Source organism: Aulonocara stuartgranti (genome assembly GCF_965226115.1).
Source record: "Aulonocara stuartgranti genome assembly, chromosome: 20".
Lineage (NCBI taxonomy): Eukaryota > Metazoa > Chordata > Actinopteri > Cichliformes > Cichlidae > Aulonocara > Aulonocara stuartgranti.
In genome coordinates this window covers 24,692,581-24,706,545 of record NC_138956.1, presented here as the reverse complement: position 1 = coordinate 24,706,545, position 13,965 = coordinate 24,692,581, and the positions used below count along the sequence as shown (strand labels likewise).

The 13,965-nt window shown below is 42.8% G+C and overlaps 2 protein-coding genes across 5 annotated transcripts in view; both read right to left on the bottom strand.

Moving 5' to 3' along the window:
• Nucleotides 1-1,665: 1,665 nt before the first annotated feature.
• brpf1 (bromodomain and PHD finger containing, 1) lies at nt 1,666-11,798 on the bottom strand. Of its 4 annotated transcripts, none has more exons than XM_082518472.1 (17): nt 11,541-11,798; nt 11,146-11,325; nt 9,575-10,362; nt 9,028-9,217; nt 8,649-8,936; nt 7,586-8,103; nt 6,989-7,178; nt 6,681-6,812; nt 6,375-6,503; nt 5,785-6,172; nt 4,904-5,209; nt 4,502-4,777; nt 4,266-4,413; nt 3,893-4,023; nt 3,039-3,154; nt 2,793-2,947; nt 1,666-2,062 (listed from the first exon to the last, which is right to left on the bottom strand). In XM_082518472.1, the coding sequence occupies exons 3-17, from the start codon at nt 10,315-10,317 to the stop codon at nt 1,879-1,881; spliced, it is 3,894 nt and encodes a 1,297-aa protein (XP_082374598.1). In that variant the 5' UTR covers nt 10,318-10,362; nt 11,146-11,325; nt 11,541-11,798; the 3' UTR covers nt 1,666-1,878. The 4 variants fall into 4 exon arrangements, with proteins under 4 accessions (XP_082374598.1, XP_082374599.1, XP_082374597.1 ...); XM_082518473.1 differs by having other exon boundaries at nt 11,195-11,325; XM_082518471.1 differs by lacking the exon at nt 11,146-11,325.
• A 380-nt stretch (nt 11,799-12,178) lies between these two features.
• Nucleotides 12,179-13,965, bottom strand: part of LOC309696835 (serine/threonine-protein kinase WNK2) — a 40,862-nt gene continuing 39,075 nt past the window's right edge. Inside the window, exon 29 of the mRNA XM_082518280.1 lies at nt 12,179-13,851. Coding sequence (XP_082374406.1) covers nt 13,822-13,851 — 30 coding nt within the window. The 3' untranslated portion in view covers nt 12,179-13,821. The remainder of the gene's footprint in view (nt 13,852-13,965) is intronic.

Genomic DNA, 13,965 nt, shown 5'->3' with positions numbered 1-13,965 from the left:
ACAGACAAGCACATTGATAAAACATGATATGGATGTTGTGGAAAGGCTGTCTTAACAAGCAAAACCACTCTATAGTATGTCTGGCATCATATAGCAGAAAGGCACTTTACAGGAAAAGACAAAAACCCTGCAGAACCAGTGTGAGGGCCAAGTAGATGGGAGGTGCACGTTTAACACTTCACTAGCACTGTGAAAGTCTAAGTTGTTTAGACACACATCAGGAGGAAAGCATATCTTCAAAGTGTCAGATGTGACATGTCCAGTGTTTACCCTTTCAGAAGAGAAGTTGACTTGAGCCCTTAAGGCATAGGTGTCAAACTCTGGCCCGCGGGCCAAATTTGGCCCGCAGCCTAATTACATTTGGCCCGTGAAGCCATACCAAATTACTATTAGAGCTGGCCTACTGGTATTATACAGCTAACATATATATTGTTTAGTATTAAACTTTGCTTGTTCCATATTCAGTTTTTCAGCAAAACTTGTTTGAGTCCATAAGAAAAGATTCATTCTTATATCTGGAGGAAGATTTTTTTTTTCAATAAATATTAATGTTAGCCCGCGACTTTGTTCCAGTTTTGAATTTTGGCCCACTGTGTATTTGAGTTTGACACCCCTGCCTTAAGCAAACACGGACACGAACACCCCCCCACTTGGCAGTGTTTCAAAGCAAATACAACACTTGACTGGTCATGAATGTTGATCATAAATCTTTCATCTTATAAGTCGTCCCCGTCTGTCTTGAGTTATTAACAAAATGACAGAATGCATCAGGCCATGAGAAGCATGTATGACTCACGATTACCCTGGAAAGAGGTAATGGGAGGGTCTGGATTTTCTGCTGAACATAGTGAAATATTTCCACAGAACAACAGAGAACAAGGAATAACAAGACGAACCACAAAAAACAGCACAAAACTTTAAAAAACTCAATTATTTTCTGTTTTGATTTTTTTATTAAATCTCTATTGTTATGCAATCTGCTTATATAAAAGTTCTAAAGCCATCAGCCTGATACTAAGACAGACAGTGAGGCAATTGTGTGTTTCAGTTTAGTCCTCATTATTCATTGACCAAGTGGCCTGTGTGACACGTACATATCTTAACAAAACCGTAAAAACAGGAAACATGATGGACACGTACTGACAGACAAAAGAGACTGCACCGTGATGTTCAGTGCAGGTGGAGTGATTAGAAGTAGTCCGTGACGAAACAAGCTTGTGGACCTTGTTAATGAGAAGTCAGCAGAATAAATTACAGTAACGTTGGTATGCCCCAAAAGTGGGCTGCGACAGTCTCTTTGTGCTCCTCTGAAAAATGACTTCGACAATAGCACCAGGCCTGTCACCGTTTTCCTTTTGCGGAGGTGGATGATGAATGTGAGAGACGTGCTGGCGTTGTGAAATATCCACAGTGTGTGCATTCGACGTACACGACACACATTTCCCTGTTTACATATGAGATTACCTGTGTGACTGTGTGAGGAAAACCCCCCAAAAGAACAAAAAACAAAAACAGGGAAAGGCAGTTGTGTATACTTCATAGCATAACACTATGTTCATTTTGTGAGTCTGTAAACCATCATCTCATTTGTTATTAAACATATATCGACCACATACGAGGAATATTTCGATTCATGATTCTGAACATAGCATATTTCTCCATTTCTTTTCTTTTTTTTTATCAATTCTCTTAAATACAATATTTTACATGTCGGATTAAATATGGTTTAGTGTGCATGAGTGTGAATATCACGGGGCCAAGATAGTGGATTTTTTTTCTTCCCCCCACTCCTTGTTGCTGGCACTGTTTTATTTCCCTCTTCTTCTTTGTAATCTATGATGTAGGGCTGGGCTCTCTAGCGTTCGTGTGTGTTTGTGTTCAGTCACTGTCACTAGTTTCACTGCTGGGGTCCCCCTGCACCTTGCTGCGGTGCTGCATGGCACGATGATAGGCCACCTGCACTGATTTGCGGATGTTGGACTTCCTGCCTTCGAGCATCTTCTCTTTGTCCAGCTCTTGGTCGACGCCCAGAGGCACCAGCTTAGAGCGCGGAAGCCACTGCCTGCAAGCACATAAGCACAAGCACAACATTAAAAAAAACATGCATTGGTAAATGCTAAACAGACTGGCTTCTTATATAACGCTTCTCTACCTTTTATACTATAAGCCTCAATCACCCATTTAAACAAGCACTTTTTTCTACACCACTGTTTTCTATTTAACATTCACACTCCCGACGAATGCAACAGGAACAACCAGAAATCGAACCAGCAACCCTTTGATTAGACACAGTCAGTCCAGACAGAGTTATTGTTTAGTTAAAGAGTAATTGGTTCCTATGGTCCGTTAATTTCTTGATTGACTTCAGAGTTTATGCACCCTGAATGCCTCCTAACAACTGCTGTGCTCATCAACTTTATAAATTTCTCCAAACTTAGCAAAACATGATCATAAGTAACTGCAGAGAACAAAGTGACCTAAAATAACACGTTCTTTCCCTCGTATTATCAAAAACCACGTTTGCCCCATTTCTGCTGAATGTTCTGTCGCTACACTTCCGTACAAAGGCTGCAGTTTGCTTTGAACTGTTGCCACAGAGCTACTTGTGTGCAAACATCCAGTAACATCACAAGCTGCCTTTGGTAGCAGGTTTTGTTTTATTTTTGCTTTACGCTGCTTGATTGTGTTAAAATAAAAATACAACATATCAGCAAAGAATTAGCAGGGAAAAAAATGGAGGTGAACTCTGAGAATGAGTCACCTCCCCCAAAAAACATCACTTGATAACCAACCATGTTCTCTTGTTGTCAAAGAAGAGGACCAGGAACAGGTGCTCCCTGGCCTCCTGGGTCATTTGCTCCCCAAGTTTCAGCACATCCAGAGGGGGGACAGGGATTGGGACACCTCGGTGGAACACCCCCTCCCTGGGCATCTTTGGGTCAATTATCTACAAGCGAACAGTAGCATGCAGAGGTTTAGAGAGCCAGTCATATTTTGACTGTAGTCTGTGCTATTTGTGTTGTTTGCCCATGTCTCACCAGAGCAGGATATGAAGGATAGCCTCTGCACTTGGCCCAGACCAGGTCTAAAGCTTCCAGAGAAGAATAATCATCTGAGGCCATCCAGCACCCTGACCTGTCCCGCCCACGCACCACTGAGAGTTGGGAAAACAGCATCCGTTAAGCAATCTCACTTCTAGTTAAAAACACACTTTATCACACAATAACACTGTTCTAAGCAACTGTTGGTGCAAAACACTTCCCTTTAATTTAAAATACGTTAACTCCTAATGCACCTGGGTGGGGAATGATACAGCTTCTCCAGTTTGAGCGGAGTATCCTGAACAAATGGTGCTACACAAATATAACACTTGACATAGTGAAGGGAGGGCACTTCCTTTGACCATGTTTCATTTTCCCCATTATCAAGACAGGGAGTACAGGTCCTGCTATGCTGACATGTGGTGGCTGTGACAGATTACAGCAAAGAAACTGATGGAAAATTCAAAATGTTGTGTTATTTTTATGTTTCGTTTTTTAAAATACACCCACTGTTTTACGCTATCTTTAGCACTATCAGAGCCACATTGCAGAAATGATGTTCTGCTCTGACGTTCTCTCCTATAAGGACTTATCCGTCACATCTCTGTGGCTATTATTGTGTGAGGAAAAAAAAAGTTTAGCATATTTTTATCTGCAGTAATGTCTTTACGGGTATTTAAGCTTCAAGTAAAATCAGATTCCGATCAGACAAAATATCATGCCAAATTATTTACAGGCTGAAAAGGCAAAGCTATATTGGGTGATTCTGAGAAAACACTCACTATCTAAATAAATAGAAACTAGCTGTGTGCACTTTACGTGAGCCTTAGAGGTTATAAAAATGTGCTTACGGTGTGAAACACCCCTCGAGCCACCGACTGAGTAGGAATCATTTTCTGTGCCTGATGTTTCCTCACTGCTATCTTCCTGGAAAGCGCGTGAGAACGACGCCTTTCCTCTGCCCTGCTTAGAGGGAGTCGTGCTGCAAGAGAAAACAGAGCTATCAAGAGGCGTATAACTTTATCACAAGTGTTACAACAACTGGATGCTTCAAGCAGGGGGGGGTTTCTGTTGTAAAGTTAAAACTGTGTGTTAAAGGTGTCATAAAATTTCAAGAGAGATGATTGTTAAGTCACTGGGTTTGTTTCTGCAAATGAAACCTTATGCTCACGTCAATTGGTAAAAGAACTAATTTTAAGAGTACCAGGCATAAGCATTAATCACCTGGTCCTGTCTGAAGCTGCACTGCTGCTGCTGCTGGTTGTGGACTCAGAGTCTGAGCTTGAACGAGGGAGATGAGGTTCACTTCTGTACACGCGGAAGCTTTCCGTTACTGGTTGGTTTCCTGTATCAAAGCCATTAGTTGGCAGTCCTGAAGGAAGAAAATAGAAACAAGTGAGTGAGGGTGCGACTTGGCATTTATTGTACGTTAAAAGTTTATTGCGAATCATCTAATTTACCTGGCAGCAGGTCATCATTGTCACTGTCGCTGTCAGAGCTGGAGCTGGTGTGAGGGCTGCGGGGACGCTTCCTGTGCCTGCTTGGTGACAGCAGGGGGAGTTGTGGGGGACCAACAGGACTTTGACTTACTCCTGCCCCACCATAACCAGCATCCCTGTTCTTGGGTGGGCGCCCCGGCCTTTTGGGGGGTCCAGCTATTTTTTGGTTCTTCTTGGAGAAGAGGACAGATGTCCGACGGCCCACCTCTGGAGTCAGGGATGAGGACACATTCAGATCTTGATAGGGAGAGAGGTTTATATGTTAAAACACAGGCAAATGCTTATTATTCGACTGCTATTGAACAGCTAATATCATTTTCGTTGTTATGTCGGACATTAGTGCTAATATTTTCCTAGACACACCCTTTCCACCAATCTCCTGGCTGCTGCTCTCTCCCCCCTCATCATGGTGTCCTGCAGATGAGTGATGGGGGAGAGAAGAACTCCGGTCTCCTCCGCCCACAGAGTCCCGGCTCCCCATGCCAGAGCCTCCTTCACGCTGGTGTGCAAGCTTCCTTTTGATCACACTGATCTCCTTTCTTAGGGCCTTGGCTCTGCGAGACTGGCCAATGCTATGCTTCCCTGAGCTGACCTCATCGAGACGGGACTGCAGGTAATGCAGCTGCTCTTCCAGAGGTAACCGCCGCCTGTTCTCTGGCAGGAGCAGGTCTGCGCAAGGCAAGCAGAAAGAGAAGCAGTTAGAGATGTTGGAAATGAAAAGAAAATCAATCTTATAAAGTAGTCACACATAGCCAGAAACAGAAAATATAAAAGTAGGTTTGTTTCCTGGTTAACTATATATGGGGTAGACCATCTTTGAAGCCAGACAGACGACAACATCAAGCTTTAAACATAAAGCACAAATCCAGCATACACAAGCACACAGGATGTATGATGATGTTTTAGCTCAACTGAAACGGAACTGCATGAATTACAAGCGTCACCTAGTGGTAGCAACATGAACTTCTCTGCACCATATTGTATGTTACTGTTCACCATTGAGCCTTTATTTTGTGACAAGGGACAGCACTGCAACCATGTTCCAGTAAACCTAAAATGTAATTTTTTTTAAATTTATTTTGTAAAACACTGTATCATACAGCATATTAATTAGACAAAAAATACATTTTAATGATCTAAAATCTTAAATCACATGTTTGTTTTTCTCCCTCCTTCTCCTTTAGCTGGTGCTTGAGGAAAAAATTATATTGGTTCCCAAGAACCTCCCAGTCAGAGACACTCACCATCTTCATTAGAAGACAACGGTCGATCTCTTTCTCTATCCCTGTCGCGCTCTCGCTCTCGCTCCCTCTCCCGCTCTCTGTCTCTCTCTTGCTCACGCTGGCTGTCCGGGCTTGGCTCTCGTGGTAGATGCATTCCGGTCTCGTAATCGAAGCCGATCCGTTCAGCTTGTCGCCTGGCTGTTCTTATGACAGCCCCGCCCATCTCTCTGAGCCGCAAGGCAGCGCGATAAAAGACTGTGTCCTTGGCGTTGTACTTGAGACAGTTGTTGACAATGAGCCCAAAATCGGCCTCAAAGGCCTCAAAAGTGAGGTAGCGGTGAGACTCCAGCAAGTTCCACATGGTCTGAAAATCCATTGGAGTGTCAATATGGTCCAGGTAGTCTGGCACCTAGGTGACAAAGGAGTAGTGAGCAGACCGAGCTATTTAAAAAAAATCCAATCATATTTGTACAGTGAATGAAGAAGAAAGAAGGAAAGCCTAAAATACATTATGCCAGGTACGTAGTATACAGACATAAAGTAGAAAAGAGTCAAATATAAGTATCTGAACATAATCAGATTTCTTGTGCTTGCGAGTATGTTGCATTTACCTCTGCCAGAGGCACAGGCTCAGTGAAAAAGTTGTTAGTGTCTCTCTCCTGTAACTGTTCCAAGGTACTCCTCAACAGCACCAGGAAGGGAGTCAGCTGCATCTCCAGCGCCATCTGCTGCACTTTAATCTGAAAACAGACACATTTTTAGCAATAAACTAACAAAGTAGTGCACAGTTAGAAGTATACAGCCTGATCTACAGAAAGGAGATGCATATTGCTCTTTGTTCTGTAATCTCACTATATCTTGAACAAAAGAAAAAAGAAACAAAACAAAACTCTCTCTTGCTATTCTTCACATCTCACCGTCTCCCTCTTGAGCTTCTCCCTCTTTCGGATGAGCTCCACCAGTAGCCTCGCTCTTTCCAGGTCGTGTCTCAGCCTCTGCCATGCTTTTAGCTGCTCCTTTAAAGCGGTCTGTTTCTCCTCGCTATCTCTCTGCAACATTAACGTGCACAATCCCATAAACATGTTAGAACAAATTACATTAAAAGGTATCAAGTCATGTCTGTTTATTTTTTTAGCACATTTCAACACAACAGATGCTAAACGAAGTGTTTCAGGTATCAGACAACAGAATGAGACAAACACAGAATCACAACAACAGAAATTACCGAGGAAGGTTGTGACGCAGGCTGTGGTGGGAGTGGGTCAATGTGTCGCTGCGACTGTAAGTGTGTCTGAAGCCGGCGCAAAAGAGGCACACCGTTCCGACTTTGCCTCTTCAACGTCCAGAAGCTGTGAAGTCGTTGCATGAATTGGCTTTTCCTGGGTACTGTCAGGTTGCTGGTGATTTTGCTCAACCTGCAGAGAAGCAAATACTGTTTAACTCTTAAGCATGTTGTAAATGTAAAGCATGTTGCAAACGCACTAACAAAGGTAAAGCCTTTAAGACCAAAATGTCACAAAAGACAATGATAAGGTATTTAAAATTATTTACAGTCTAAATCAGAAACAAAACAGAACAGAATGTACAATCATCATTTCTAATAAGTAAAATAATGCAATGTGACATAAATTATTGTCTTACAATACCAAAATTAAATAGTATAAATAGACGAGAAAGAAAAAAAGTATGTGATGATTTCTTTATTTGTTTTGCCCAACATACTGCTGCATGGACAGTTTTCTATTAACAGCAAAAGGCATATATGTGCTTACTGGGCGCACGACTTTGAGGCACAGACAGAGCAGGTGAAGTACAGGCCTACCTGTGCGGTGGTATACAGGGCACTGACACCACTGGTGCAGCAGCTCTCCTCTCAGCTAAGATCTTTCTGGCTCTTTTCATCTTCAGCCTGGATTTGGCCTTTGCCCTCTTCACCCGCTCAGAGCTCCAGCCCTTAGAGTCATCATCATGGCCGATGCTAGGCTCGTCATCTTCCTCCAGCTCGCCCTCGCTGTTGGATGACCCCATGCTGGCCCCACCGACTCCTCCTAAAGGACGTGCTGAACCGGGGGGCGTGTGGATGTCACAGTATGCCGTCTTGCGTACGCTGAAAGAGGTACCGTTGGCCCCAGTCTCTCTTACAGGCTCCATTTTCATATAGAGGCCTGCCTGCTGGGCACAGGTGACATGGAAAGCTGTGTAACAGTTGGCTTTGTGACACTGGATGCAGGCGCCCGAGCCACGCTGTTTGCAGATGTAGCAGGTGAGCTTCCAGCGTGCTGGAGGGATGTGCTCGATGCTATCGATCGGCTCCAGAAAGACTGTGTTCGCAAAGCAGACCTGCAGAAAGGCAGGAGAATTGATTTAACTGTGATGATGTTTATAAAGTAAAAAAATAAAAAATAAAAACCCAAGACTGACTGAGCATGCTTCACTGTACATCAACTGAGACAGTATCTATCTGGCTGTTAAGTTTAACATTCCCACAGTCTTTAACTGTGTAATATCAATAATAATTATAAACTTCTTCTTTTTTTTTTTTTTTTTTTTTTACATATCCCTTTTAAAATAGGGGGTTTAAAAAATGACAGCGAGACTGACGTCAACTCAGACTGATGTTGCACAAAATAATTACAATAGACAGTAAATTAATAATAGTAAATATCGCTGAAATATAAAAGGAAAGGCAACACAGATAAACAATCTTTATCTCCTCTGCCAGGTTGTTCTAAAGCCAAGGGGCTTTGATGTCAAACAGCATGAGCACCTTTAAATTTAAGTTTCTAGGATCTAAGGCTGTGAACTGGCTCAGATGAGTTGAGCTTATTCAGTTTGTCGATATCAGCATAGTGATGTCGTTCCAAATCAAACATATATGGATTTACCTCTGGGATCCAGAGGGCGCAAACTACGTGGGCCCAGCGTGCGTCGTCTGTCTGCTTGAAAGCACCTCCTTTGTTCGGGCACAGAGCACAGTCCACAGCTCTGCTCGGCGACTGCAGGCACCGGCGACATAACCACTGGCCCTCCGGGATATAGGGAACGCCATAGCACTCCTGGTGTACTGCCAAATTACACATGTCGCAAAACAAAATCACGTTGCTGTTCTGACACTCTCCATCGTTACAGATGCAGCAGACGGCATCTTCGTCAATCAAGGTACTGGGGTCCGCCTGAGAGAAAGGAGCACAAGGACACATTACAGATGAAAGCATTTATGTCAAGTTTGAACCATCGTCTCCCTCTTTTGTCTGATTAAAGTACCTTATTGTGACTCTCAAAGTATGACTCCTTCTCTAAGCGGTCCATGAGATACTCAAAAACCTCCTGAGGGATGGGTGTCACACCGTCACGCCGCCGCTTGTCGTTCATGATATCAAGCCAGATGTAGTCCTCCTCATCGATGTCATACTCTACCTCCTCATCTAGCTCCTCCACAGATTTATCAATGTACCTAGAGTAAAAAAGAAAGACAGAAGAGTCAAATTAAGACGTATTCATGCAAAGAATACTTAGCGTGCAAAAAAATATAATTCATTATGATGCCAATTGTAATTCAGTGTAAAGACAAGAATAATGATGGAAAAGTATGAATCTGAAGCACAGTAATCAGTAATTTCCCTGCTAATAAAGTGGGGACTGGCTGGACTGTATCAAACATTTAGGTCAGGAAATATTTATTGTATTTAATAACTTATATATACACTCAAATAACTCACTACCAACTGCTTTTGCTTTAAAATGGATGGTCCTCTCAACAATCCTGCTTATAATACATATATGAATTAAAAGACTACATTTATTTGCAGACCTGTAGTATGATAATGGCCGAGGTGGGGCATCAGGTCGGTCTTGGTCGAGTTCTCTGAACACAGCCTCCGGTAGCTTGACTGCAGGACCAGACTGAGCGCTGTGATGATGAGATAAGCCATCCTTCTTCTTGGCTTTGCTCTTATGTTTCCCAGTCTTTGGTGTGGATTTTCCCCCATTAGAAGATGGGATATCTGAGCGGTCCTTGCCACTCCCTCCTAACTCGCTGCCCCCGGCTCCACCGTCACTACCATTACACATGCCGCCACCACTACTACCAGTTCCAGATGGAGGAGCGTCTTCTGCATCACTGTCTTCATCTGACACCACATCTATATTCTCGAAGATGCTAATGCGGTGAATGCGCCCTTGAATCTCCACCTCCACCATGCGCTGTGCCTGGGCGTATGTCATGGTCTCTCTCCCCGGGGAATGGGAGCGTTCTGATCGGTTGGGGCTAACAGGCGTGTTCCCTCCATGACCCAGTCCTCCTCCTCCGTTACCCCCACCATCATCCGTATCTCCTGAACCAGTCAGCGAGGCACGAGGAGGACGTCCCTTCCTCTTCTTCTGAGGCACAGCCTGGGCAGGAGTTGGGTTGTCATGGTCATAGTGGTAAAGGTGATACTCAATGCCGCTGTAGCTCTTGTAGACCTTACGGCAAGTCTCCACGGGACACTCATAAGGGGGCTTAGTGGCCCGCAGGTTGTGGCAGAATGTCTTCACGTCAAAGTCCAGCCCCATTGTGCCAACAGCCACTGCTGGGACAGATGGTGTTCAAGTTTACATCTGAAACACATGAGCACAACAGGGAACAACGATATTTGTTAAAAACAACGCACATAACAGATACTGGGCACTTGTCTCCCAAGAGTTGCCTTAAAGAGCCCCAGACACCAACGAAATGCACCTGTTATGGTGCAATCACGTGACCACTGATGGTAGCAAACAAATTATGATCTGTTATTCAGTAACAGGTGCACTAAGCTCAGCGTGTTTGCTATGATCATTGAGAACTACAATCATGTAATACAAGCAGCAAACAGTAACGGCAACAGCTACAGCTGGGCAGCTGTAAACCCGAGCTCATTTGCGGTTCTTGACGAAAGAACTCAACCTTTATCTCGTTCGAACCCTTCCACCCTCTACCTCCTAAGCTAACAAATGAACTTTGTGTATTTTAACACAGCTAACGTTAGCATTAGCATTTTGCTGCTGCATTCCCCCCAAAACAAAGCTGCAGTTAGCTTGCTGGCTAACAGCAGCTAGCAAACAACAACACTGGCCACTACGTAAACAAGCACAGTTCAAGAGAATAACCCTACAGCACATGAAGTAACCTTACAAACTAGCCACGCTAGTCGCCATTATTATTAGATACTGTTCTTATTTTTTATTGTAACCTTTGCTCGGTATTTCATTCAAGCTCAGTAACGTTTAAATAGAGTGCCAAACTGTAGTTGTGTCCCCTGGGCAAACGCTAGCCTCGCAAATCAAACCATTACAGCGCATTCCAGTATAGTTAATATTAAAGCAAATAAAACACACGTGAATGTTTGGGGCTATACACACCACAGCCTGGCCGTTCAGACCCCAGTGTTTCCCTCCACAATGACCTCACCCTGTGAATTTCTGAGGCAAAATGACAGCCTGGCTTCCTGAAGAGCATGTGTGGAGGCTTTATCAAACTAAGGTCCATCAAAAGCGTTCCTTCTCCTCCTTTAAGCCAAAATATCAGCGAAATCGTTTTCTCTGTGACGAGAAACAGCCAGACATGATTATTTTTTTCCGCAGTAGGGCTAACACCAAGGTCTGTTCATGTTGTCGGAGTACGGTGGGTTACTATGGATAACACCAATTACTGTAAAAATACACACACAGTCATCTAGTGTGATCTTTTTTAGCCAAACATGGCCCTTTTCGCCATTTAAAGCTAATACTTCTGATCTAACGTTATAAACACTTACTACTCCACGTTCCTCGAGACCTGCGTGCTTCGGAAACCTCACAGCAGCTCACAGCGGTTGTTGTAGATTGATTTTTAATTCATTAAATAATCCCAGCAGAGCTCAGAAGAGGCGTAGGTACAGAAAAAATGTTTTCATGAAACCATATAATAGCCAAAGAATTTCATTGTGTTGGGAATAATTCAGGAACTCGGTTGAACAAAAGGGGCAACCATTACTGTAACGCTACGACAGATGCGGATCGACAGATTCGCCACACAAAGCGGGGTCTTATTTCTCCACTTTCTTTCCTGACTGTAGCCTGTTAGAACATATTGAGCGAGATTTTGTAATATAATTAATCTCTTTAAAGGGTTTGTTAAAGTGTTTATTTTCATTGCCAGGGTTTGTACTGTATGTTGCGAATCTGTGGCGTCTGTTCAAAGACGTCGACGGTGTGAAAACTCGAGCCTCACAGAAACACTTCCTGTCCGTCGTAAAAATATAATAATATAATTCTGAGTATTTATAAATTTACAAATTTAAATAATAAAAATGAAAACTCTTACTCCATGCTACTTACAAAAAGTAAACAAATTATTTATGAAATACACGGAAGACACTAAAAATGCAAATAACAACGAGACATGCTATCAAGCATAAAATATTTATTTCTCTCTCAACATACAGTCTGTGATAAGAGTGCAGCAGGATAGGGTGGGGTAATGCAGTGGGACATACAGCAGGCAAAAAGCAATCCCACAGTTTGAATACAAGCCTTTGACAACCAGTGCATATTCACCAGGGGGCAATGTTGTCCACAGAAGAGCGAGATGAGCAGAGGGAGAAGGTGTCAGAGCTGCTTTCCCCTCTGTGTGTATCAGCTCTTCATTTCATCAGTGCATCCAAATGAATATGCCATAGAGTTGTTCCCTTCTCTGCTCTCCAGTAAGTTAGCAGCGAGGGAGGTGGAACAAAACATACCAGATACAAATGACAGAGAACAGAAATCTCTTACTACTGGAAGTATTTCACCAAAGCAGAAGACTCTGCATAATATCCTATAAAAGTCCAATTCAAACCGAATTGATGGAATAATATACTTCAAAGCAACCCCTCCTCCTCATCCAATACCACCACCACCATCAATATCATTTTCATCCAAAAAAACAACAACCAAAAAAAACACAAAAACAGAAAAACAAAATGTACAAAACAAGAAAACTGTAAAATTCACAGCTTGGCAAGATTGGGGGTGCTGAAATCTTTCAAATGTGCTGTGAAGATGTGAAATTTCTAACCATAATAGCAGTAACTGTTAAGCTTTGTGGAACATGAAAAGTTGGCCATGCTCGTCGGTGATATAAAAGTACAGATGGGTGAAACCCACTTATATACAGTGTAGGAACTCTTTTAACGCAGAATAAAAGGAGAATATGTGTTGTGCAAATCTCCCACATCGAGTGTCGTTTGCATTTTGAAATATATCACTGGAAAGAAACTGGAAAACAGAGCAGACATCAAAAGCAACGTGTGAAATGAACAAAATTTCAACAAGGCAATAACACTGCTTCATGAGTGTCCCATTTGTTAATCTGAGGAGTCTTGTTTATTATAGTGTCATTGTATGTGAACAGAAAGCCTAACTATACAGTAGGATCACCTTAACAGATGATAGCAGCATCACCAAAAGAAAAAGAAAAGAAAAGCATCAAACATCAAATAGGTTGAAAACATCAGAGCTAACTTGTGATTGCACAGAACATTTTACATACAGTGTACGCTGAGTACTAGCAAAGTTGAAAGAACATTTACTGGAAGTGAATTCAGTTTGCTGCGTGGATTGTAATCTTTATACTTTGCCCGGTAACTTCTGTCTTCTGTCTGGTGCTTGGTGATTTGCGACGTTTGTTCAACTTTTTAGCTTGCTCCTGTTGCACACATTAGAGATAAGGCTTGTGGCAAGGCCACGATCAAAGCTTTGTTGAGGGGTTTAAATTGCACTTTTGAGCCTCAAGCCTTCACATATTAATCGCTACATTCTGATCAGAACACTTCCGGAGGCATATACTGTAGAAAGAACTATGTACAGTATGTATGGCTCTGGACACCGCCTTTCCTTTGAGCACAAAGCTACAACACTGCCAGCTCTTGTGCTGTCTAATGTATCAGCTATCCTATCAAAAAGAGGCCGTGTCCTGCTGAACCATTTTGACCTGAATGAGTGGATTTTGGCTGCTGGCATTTTTTTTTTCTCCCTTCCCTCATCAGTCGTACATTAACCGTTTGTTTCTGCAAGGCATCAGTACGTCTCACCGCTATGGCATTCCATCTGTCACAGGGGTGGAAAGTAAACAAGAGTTAAAACACGATTCTGTTATTTAAATAAAACTACATACTGTGATGACAGTGCAGTAACAGAAGGGCATTCATATGTAAACCAAAA

What these genes read in the sequence shown, in the direction of transcription:
- brpf1 (XM_082518472.1), bottom strand. Translation starts at nt 10,317, where the DNA reads ATGGGGCTGGACTTTGACGTGAAGACATTCTGCCACAACCTGCGGGCC. An exon ending in CGGCCATTATCATACTACAG is followed by an intron (nt 9,218 to 9,574) that starts GTCTGCAAATAA and finishes TTTTTACTCTAG; the next exon opens with GTACATTGATAAATCTGTGG. An exon ending in AGAAGCTCAAGAGGGAGACG is followed by an intron (nt 6,504 to 6,680) that starts GTGAGATGTGAA and finishes GTCTGTTTTCAG; the next exon opens with ATTAAAGTGCAGCAGATGGC.